The sequence below is a fragment of the Juglans microcarpa x Juglans regia genome, chromosome 5S, assembly GCF_004785595.1.
Source record: "Juglans microcarpa x Juglans regia isolate MS1-56 chromosome 5S, Jm3101_v1.0, whole genome shotgun sequence".
Taxonomy (NCBI): Eukaryota; Viridiplantae; Streptophyta; class Magnoliopsida; order Fagales; family Juglandaceae; genus Juglans; species Juglans microcarpa x Juglans regia.
Window position 1 is genome coordinate 20554281 of NC_054603.1, and position 10071 is coordinate 20564351.

General features: G+C 32.7%; 2 protein-coding genes across 2 annotated transcripts; one reads left to right on the plus strand and one right to left on the minus strand.

Annotated features, from left to right (window-relative positions):
• The first annotated feature begins 1323 nt into the window (after positions 1 to 1323).
• On the plus strand, positions 1324 to 1863 carry LOC121267186. Its single transcript, XM_041171046.1, has 2 exons — positions 1324 to 1554; positions 1651 to 1863. The coding sequence occupies exons 1-2, from the start codon at positions 1324 to 1326 to the stop codon at positions 1861 to 1863; spliced, it is 444 nt and encodes a 147-aa protein (XP_041026980.1).
• A 1124-nt stretch (positions 1864 to 2987) lies between these two features.
• LOC121267396 (putative wall-associated receptor kinase-like 16) lies at positions 2988 to 7636 on the minus strand. Its single transcript, XM_041171261.1, is given in 3 exon segments — positions 2988 to 4317; positions 6574 to 6699; positions 6702 to 7636. Coding segments are annotated over 3 exon segments (2040 nt in total). The 5' UTR covers positions 7534 to 7636; the 3' UTR covers positions 2988 to 3235.
• Between the last annotated feature and the right edge of the window lie 2435 nt (positions 7637 to 10071).

The following is a 10071-nucleotide window of genomic DNA, read 5'->3' on the forward strand; positions in this document are numbered from 1 at the left end:
TAAATCCAACAAGAGGATTAAGACAAGGACATCCATTATCTCCTTATCTGTTCTTGATCTATGCTGAGGGACTAAGTGCTTTGCTTGAGCAAGCAAAAGATAGAGGTGAAGTAAAGGGTGTTGTTGTGGCTCAAGGGGGGATGAAATTGACTCATCTGTTATTTGCAGATGATTGTTTAATATTTGGGAAAGCTTCTGGCATGAATGGAAGAAAATCAGTGGAATTTTGGAGGTGTATGAGAAGGCATCAGGACAATGTTTGAATAAGCACAAAACAACTATTATGTTTAGTCCTACAGTTGGTGATGAGGTAAGGGCAGATATTCTCAAGGATTGTGGAGCTAGAGTTCAAAATAATTGTGAGAAGTATCTTGGTTTACCAATCATGGTTGGCAAGTCAAAATACCAATCTTTCAGCAGCATTAAGGATCGGGTTTGGCAGAAATTGAGTAATAACCAATTTTTGTCTCCTTCAGGAAAAGAAGTGCTTTTGAAGGCAGTTATTCAAGCTATTCCAACGTATTATATGAGTGTTTTCAAATTGCCAAAGAAATTATGTCAAGAGATTGCATCTCATATGGCCAAGTTCTGGTGGAGCTTTAAGCAGAAGAACAATAGAATTCAGTGGAGGAGTTGGCAAAGATGGGATTGTCTAAAGCTGAGGGAGGTTTGGGTTTTAGAGAGTTGGAAGCTTTTAATAAAGCTCTTTTGGCTAAGCAGTGTTGGAGGGTGGTGATGAATCCTCAATCTATGGCTGCAATGATACTAAAAGATAAATATTTTAAAAGATCTGAGATGCTGCATGCTTCTTTGGGCTTCAAACCTTCTGCTAATGGAGGAGTCTCTGGGATTCAATGGGATTATTGAAGGATGGTTTGGTGTGGAGGGTGGGGGATGGGAAGACTATAAAAATTTGGAAGGATAGGTGAATTCCTAAGGCTATAACTTTTCAGATACAATCTCCTATGAATCTGTTACATGCTGAGGCAAGAGTGGAGGAGCTGTTTGCAATTGATGGAGGATGGAATGAGGGGTTGGTGAAGAAAGTTTTTAATGAAGATGAAGCTGCTGTAGTATGTAGGCTACCTGTTAGTTTTTCAGGACTCCCTGATAAACAGATATGGGCTCATTTGAAGAGTGGTTTGTATACTGTCAAAAGTGCCTATCATGTTGAGATGAAGAGAAAAAGAAGGGTGAATGGGGAGGCTTCAGAAAAAAAATGTGGAGGCTTGGAGAAAGCTATGGAATCTGAATATTCCAGGGGTGGCAAAGGTGTTTGTGTGGAAGACTATTACTAATTGTCTACCAACAAAGAGGAACATAATGAAAAGGAAAGTTCTAAAAGAGGCCTTAAGCCCAATCTGTAAGAGAATTGATGAGTCTGTCTGCCATGCTTTGTGGAGTTGTTGTGGTGCAAGTGATGTGTGGGCTTGTGAGAGGAGTCCAGTGCAAGAGTGGTCCAGCTGTGAAAGAGATATGTTTGACTTCTGGACAGAATGGAGTTCAAAGCTAGCTCAAGATCAGCTAGAAATAATGGTTGTGGTTATGAGAAGGGTGTGGCTAAGAAGGAATGGGGTGGTTTTTTAAAATAGTTTTGAGGATCCATCTGTTGTGTTTAATCAAGTTGTTGAGTGCTTGGTTGACTTTCAGCAAGCTTTGATTGGGAAGGGCACTGGTCAAAGATATGGAGTTCAAACTAGTAGAGCTATCAGATGGAAACCGCCTGTGGGGGAGACTGTTAAAGTAAATTGGGATGCAGCATGGATGGCAGATGAATATAGATGTGGGATAGGGGTTGTAATTAGGGACAAATGGGGAGAAGTACTGGCCTCACTGTGTTGTCCAAGACAAAAATGTTGCTGATCCTGTTGTGGCTGAAATATATACACTTTGGAGGGCAATGAAGCTTTGTGAAGAATTGAATCTTAGTGTGGTGCAACTGGAGGGAGATGCTTTATTTGTGGTTCAAGCCGTGAATAATAATGTAGCTTCATGGGAGTGGAATGGCCAACTGATAGATGGATTGAAGACTGTTTTGAAAAATAAAATGCATTGGGTAGTCTTGCATGTGAATAGAGCTTGTAATAGTGTTGCACATAGCTAGCCTTGCTAAAAGTGCTTTACATGTAAGTGAAGAGTTAGTCTGGATGGAGGACTATCCTCAAGAGATTAGAAATTTGGTAGAAGTTGATAAAGTTTGTAATTCAGCTTATTCATGAATACAACATACAGATTTATTGATTAAAAAAAAAAAAATTACCCGCACAGACCGACACAATAATGGGACTAACTCCATGCAAGAACCAATATCCAATAGTTACTGCCAGTAACGTACGGTAACAAAATCCTTGCCATTCAATACTTTTTTGGTCTAAAGCATTTTGAATGCAAGTTTGGTTTCTAAAAGATTCTTATAATTACCTATAAAGATCATGAACATTGTCATTATCTTGGAAAAAGTTTTAAATGTTTGGTCTAGAGCATGTTTGGACACTAAGAGAAAATTTTCGAAACTTATCATAATTAATTTCATTTCTAAATATCACTTAAAAATAAAATATTTTTCAATTTCAAAATTTGAACTTTTTCATCTAAGTATTATCTAATCACACAAAAATCAATACAACTTTACTTAAAAAATATAATATTAAAATTATATTCAAACAATTTCTAATTTATAACATTTTTATTCAACTTTCTTCTCTATTCTTTCTCAAAACAGAATAAACATCTTTTATCAAACTATTTTACTATTATTCACAAAATTACGCGACAGTAAAGAATCCATACATGCCCTTATATTAATGCAAGAAAAAGCCTTTCCTGTTAACGAAAAATTTATATACAAGTGACGTACGCATATCACATCTCTTAGTTAAGGAAAAAAAAAAAAAGAGTGAGAGAAGGCCTTTTAGTTGAGTGAACGTAATAAGTCAATAAGGTGCTCTTAATTGTTATAGATCACAGAAACAGAATGAAAGATGACAAAAGGGAAGGTAGCAAGAAGACATCAGATATATTAGACATGAAAATGAAGCGCCAGAGCGTATATACGTATATATAAGCAACTGACTTGGTTTCAAGATCATCTACCATCATTCAATATTATTGGTTTCAAGACTTGGTTTCTCATACTTTCAGACGTACCCATTGTTGCGCTGGTCCTAGAACAACCATTATTGACACCATTAATGCTGAAAGAGTACTGTGCAGGTGGAGTGACACAGCATTCAGCCTATTCTGTATAGACATCAACCTTATCCCATTGATGCTTTTGATCCATACTTCTCAACCCCTCTAGCTCCATTGCCACTTCCTTCATATTTGGCCTATCCTCTCCTCTTATACTTAAGCACTGCATTACAAGCTTAGCAACTTCGTTTATCTCATCAATATTACCATCGCTTACAATATGGTCTTCAAGAATTTGACGTAAACGATCATCTTTTACTGCAGAACAAAACATTATTGCCAAACTTCTATCGCTTTCAGGCCTATCAAAAGAAAGTGCTTTCTTACCAGTCAATAACTCTGCCACAACAACTCCAAAGCTGTAGACATCACTTTTTTCTGTAAGTTGACTGCTATAGAAGTATTCTGGGTCTAAGTACCCCAAAGTTCCCTTCACCAAAGTAGTTAATTCTGTTTGATCAAGTGGGACCAATCTTGAAGTTCCAAAGTCAGATACCTTTGCGGAATAGTTATCATCCAAAAGTATATTTGTAGGTTTAACATCCCTGTGTATAATTGGCATGGAAGTCGAAAAATGCAAGTATGCAAGTGCTCCTGCAGTATCTGCAGCTATCTTTAAACGCTTTCTCCATGAGAGTGAGGATGATAGGACTTTATCATGAATGTGGGCCGAAAGAGTTCCATTTGTGATGAATTCATAAACTAGTAATGGCACTTCTGTTTCTAGACAACAACCTAATAGCTTAACCATATTTCTATGCTTAATTTGAGTAAGCACAATCACTTCATTTATGAACTGCTCAATTTGGCTCTGATCACAGAGTTTTGATTTTTTAATGGCGACCATTTTATTATCTGGTAAGACTCCTCTGTAAACAGTTCCATAGCTTCCTTGACCAAGTACTCTACTCTCATCGTAATTGTTTGTAACTTTTTCAAGTTCTTCTGCACTAAAGATTTTGGCAATCTCCATGAAAGTTCTATCATTTGAGAGTTTTTGTTGCAACAACAAGCCACCATTTTGTTCGAAGAATCTCTCTTTTAGCTTGAAAAGTCTTTTTCTCTTTAGTCCACAATATACTGAAGAACCTACCACAAACAATGCTGAGAGGCCAATGCTGATAGCTGACATGTTCAAACATGCATTGCGATCAAAATGCTATTTTTGTTTCCACGACAAATTTGCGAATCACTAGCAAGTTATACCATATATATATATAGATATATATATATATATATTTTTATTTGAAGAAGTCTAGCTCATTCAATATTTAAGAGTTAAAGCATAGTTAATGTCTAATATCATAGCAGCAGCATATGTAGAATTTATATGCACTTATACACACACATATATATATATGCACACATTTGGCGAGTACAAATATGGTTGATACTTTGTTAAAAAACAAGTAACATAAAATGGAAATGGTTACTTTGAGAATTTCTTAAAACCGTAATATTTCAAATGGAGTTTTATTATTTTTTATTTCTAAGTAGAAATACGTACACTGTTTGTTGCATTTTTTCAAGGGAAAAAGGTAGGTAACTTTAAAGTAGATTCTACATCATTATATATTAAACATTTAGTTGATCAAACTAATCACATGCAAGATTAGTTGGGCCTACTTGTAAATGAGTCCATTTCACTTAAATTTATTGTAGATCTTAGAGTTCGCACAAGAACTCCAAAATTAAAATACTAATTTGTTAGCCTTTAATTCTTCAAAAATAAAAAATAAAAATATTTTAGCCTTTAATATCAAGATAAAAGATATTAAACACTACAATCATAACAAGATAAAAGATAAAATAGTTGGAGTTTTATTTTTGTTCTCCGGGATGTCTTAGTTGTATATTGCTCTTTATGATCATGAGAAAAGATATTTGCAACCGTGAATTGTACAATCGCTGTGTAATCGCTTTGAAAAAAATGAATAAAATATGGGACCCACATGAAAAAAATTAATTTTTTAATAGTAGACCTCACTCTTTTTCAAAACGATTACGCGGCGTTTACGCACTTCACGGTTGTATGTAGAATTACTCTATGATCATATCCTTGCATGTCAACTAGTTTAGGGATTATATTTCATAAATGAGTAATGCTAGATATAATTATCGAGTATGTTAATTTCACATATTCTGTTTGAAAAAAATAAGGCTCACTAGTGCGCAAATATCGCGTGCTCCCTTTGAAAACGAGCTGGGCCTACCATTAAAAAATGTTTTTCTCATGTGGGTCTTAAATTTGTCTACTTCTTCAAAGTACAAGACATGCACGTACACCCTAAAACTGTACAAATCATTTTTCATTTTAATGTGGATCATAGATTTATCTATTTTTTAATAGGAGTGTACGATACTTACATATTTTAGAACTATATAAATCACTTTCTTTCCGAAATATTTACAACAATTAAAGTACACCATTCTTCATAATAGGCCACCGTTGATACTTGCACGAGATTATCCATATCACCCACACACAAAGATATATATTTGTTGAATTTAAAATAACAGAGATATTTGTGAAAGAAAAATTCTACTTATGATCCTCATACTACACACCATACATAATTTTTTTTTTTCTTACCAAATATGTGGTGTATGAATGATGAGTAAAATAACTCAATTAGTTTAGCAATAATAAAACAAAAAAGTTAAAATAATATCATAAGTGTGGTGTGTGAGATGATGAATAGCAAAATGCTGTGCAAAGGTATAGAGAATATTCCAAAAGGAAAATGATTTACACAACATTTTTCACAACGCTTTACACAACTATGTTTTAAATGAAGGGTATTTTTGTAAAACATCTTATAAAAGTAACATCATTTTACATATATACCTTCATTTTATAACATTGTTGTGCAATGTGTTATGTGTATATTATTACTCATCTATTCATATAAGAGTAAATCTCAACCATTGTCATCTAGATATCAACCATAGAGCTAGAATATCATAATCACTTTTATATATCATGAAATATAATAATTAGTACTAAGATATATGATAAGTATTGGATAAGTAGAAACAAATAGTGCCAAGACGAAAAATCTTCAACCATGCAAATTTAAAGTTAACCACTGTGAATATATACCCTAGGAATTGTTATACGAGAGATTAATTCAAGAAATTAAAGAGTTAAAGATGTATAAATATATCTTATAACAATAAATTTGTAAACTGATATAATTAAATATGATATTTTATATTTATTTTATAATAAAAAGAATTTTACAATCTAACGTACCATATTAAGACAAATCAATTTGTAAGATTTATTTATCAAAAGACAAAACATTTCTGCTAGTTTAATTCAATCAACTCATGTGAGTGAAAAAATTATCTTACTGTTATATATTAATTGATACGTACCAATTATTGCAATAATAATGATCTTGGCATGGCTGCCGCTGGCTTTAGGACTGCAACCTGTTCCGTTAATATTTCCATCGCCTCCGTATCCGTCGGGACAAGTACATGTGAAATTCCCTTCAGTGTTGGGTTTCCTTCATAACCTTCTTTGCACTTGCAACGATACCCATCAACCCCTTCTGGTGGATTATCACATGAGGTGTTCTGTCCACAAACGTAATCCGGCTTGCTCGGAGCCGTTTTACATGTTTCATAACCGATTGCCCAATCAAGAACCATTGGAGAAGTATCATCTATGTCAGCTGGCATTTTTTCAAGATTATCAGAGGAGAATTTGAACTCATCTTGTTTAGCCACAAAAGCAAAGCTGCATGGATTGAATTCAGAGACATTTTTGTGATTGTAATAGCTATGAGCTTCCAAAGTATAGTTCTTTAATCCTGTTGGGATGTCAACCTCGCAACACCCAATCCCAGAGCAAGATCCATTGACGACATTCATAAGACTTCGACACATAGACATGCAGCCAATGGAGAAGAGTTCATTGTTCCGGTAAGCATTGAGGTAGGCGTAAGTGTCACAGCCGACAGCGACGAACTTGTTTTTGGTGTTGGAAATTGTGAAAGTGGGGGAAGTGAGAGAGGGCGTGTTGTCAAACATAGGCACACCACTTGAGTCTCGGTAACATTGATTGGCTTTAAACATCAAGATTTCAAGCTCGCCTTGGATGGAAATGTTGGTGACAACAAGATTTCCCAACAGTGGTTGGGAATTGCTACAATTGATAAAATAATTATCTTTAAGGTAGCAATTTTCCGTTGTGCCAAATGGATAAGGGATCTCAACATCTCCACACCAGTTCTGGCAGTTTGGCTTGGCTAATGAAGCTGCTGCTGCTGCCATTTTCGATAACATCGCAACAACACATGCCACGTACAAGAGCATCCTACGGAAAGCCATTGCTCCCTCTGTTCAGGATTAGAGTTGTTTTTTCTCTTGTAAGACTTCTTGTACATGCTAGTCTTTTAAAAGGATGGAGGCTGGCTAGGAGTGGAACTAGAATTTCTAAACACATGCCACGTACAAACTAATTTTTATAAAGCATATTCTAGAAAAGGAGTCTTAGAAAACTTCACTTCTAGAGGGTTTTTTGTCACATGGAGGCTGAAGCCGGCCCCCAAGACACGATTATATTTCAAATCATTAACGAGGTATGATTTATTTTCATGATATATTAATCTTTATAACTCTTATATTATTGGACTCCCTGTTGATTGAGTAGATCAGTTTAATTTGGATTATTTGTTTCATGTTGGAATTAAACTCGATCGCTAAATGTAAAATACGTATATCATAATAGCTAGGATACAAAGAACACGTATCCATCCCACATCATGCATGTGATCTAACGAGTAATAGGAATTGATGAACTCAAGCAATTAGCTAGGTTTGATTTAGTAAGTAATTTGACTAATAAATATCCATATCACACCATGAACTCTTTTAGATTTTAAATAAATAACAAATATAAAGAAAGAAATAGAGATTCAAGCTTGTCTCATACTTCACTCCCATCGTACTTCAAAATATGAAAAACACTGTATCTTGAGCACCAAATCAAAATCACAACTAGATGTGATTATTTAGGTTAGGTACTTGCGACTAGGACGGATAAAGTATTCAACATGAAATCTTCTAGCTGTTTATTAAACATTGAGGAATGATATTTTTTTTATCTTTAATTACCCATATTAATCTAAGTAATAATGACTTGATATTTCAAGTAGGGGTTTGCTATATATATATCATCTCTACATCATATACCATATCTGTTTTAATTTGTTTTATTCCTACTAAATTATATTGAATTTTTCTACTAATTATTTATATACTATACACTTACTTAAAGAGAAAACTAAAAAAGAAAAAAATCAAAAAATCAAAAAAGATGTATGATATAAGAGAAATATTCTAACCACAAAGTGATTATAAAAAAGCAATCATATAAACTGACGTGATTTGATGTGATTTATCAAATTATAAAATTATTTTTATTATAAAATAGATCTAACAAATCAAATAAAATTATATTAATTTATAAGATTATTTTTATATAAATTTTTTATATATATAATAATCTTTATGATATAAAAATGATGATGAGTTGAATAGCTCGTCCCAAGGAGCACCCTAGCAACTTCCTAAAAGCCCACGCCAATACAAACCACGGGGAAGAAGGGGATGAAAAAAGCTGCAGGCTAGCGTAAAAGGTCAATTCCAATTGATTTTAGCTCGAAAGAAAACAAAGAAATCGCAACTTTGTAAACAAAAGTCTATACGAACTTGCTTGATACGTCTAGATTGAAAAAGAAGTAGTGATGTTGGTTATAGTTTTGTTTTTATGTGACGACTCACAGCCTTAGGTCAACTTTCATATATATTACTTAATGCCATTAATATATATATATATTGACTCGGCCACGGGCTCGTTTGTGTTTACAATGAATTAAGATGAAATGAAATAAGATAAGATGAAATGAGTTAGATTGTGTTTAGATATTGAGTTGAGTTGAGTTGAGTTGAGATAATAAAATATTGTTAGAATATTATTTTTTAATATTATTATTATTTTAGGATTTGAAAAAGTTAAATTGTTTATTATATTTTATATTAGAATTTGAAAAAATTGTAATGATGAGTTGAGATGAGTTGAAATAGGTTGATGATCCAAACAAAACCTTAAGATTAAAATTAAAATGTTAAATAAAATATTATTAAAATATATTTTTTTAATATTATTTTTATTTTAAAATTTAAAAAAATTAAATTATTTATTTTATTTTATATGAAAATTTAAAAAAAATTATAATGATTAGATGAAAGGAGATGAGATGAGTTGAAATGAACTATAAAAACAATTCAACTTTTCAAATCCTATACAAAATAAAATAAATAATTTAACTTTTAAAATTTTAAAATAAAAATAATATTAAGAAATTTATTTTAATAATATTTTATTTAACTTTTAATTTTTATACCAATCCATCTCATCACATCTTATTTTTATATCTGCCAAAATAAATTAGAGCTTAATTAGTTAGTCTCCTACGTACCATTTGTTGCTGTCACCTGCTAAACGTAAAAAAATTTCTACACTATATACTACTTCGAAAACTGAAAAAATAAAAAAAATAAAAATATATATTATATGAAGATGATGATGAGTAGAATAGCTGGTCGCATCGAGCAACCTAGCAACTTCCTAAAAGCCCACGCCAATGCCAAACCTCGGGGAAGAAGGGAATGAAAAAAGCTGCAGGCTAGTAAAAGGTCCGAAAAATCCAACTCGAATTGATTTTAGCTCAAAAGTTAAAAAGTTGAAATGAGACGATAACGATTATTTATAATAAAAATAAATTTATTTTAATAAAAAATAATTATTTTTATTGAAAACAATTAATTACAAATAAATAATTTTGAAGAAAACAAAAAAATCAC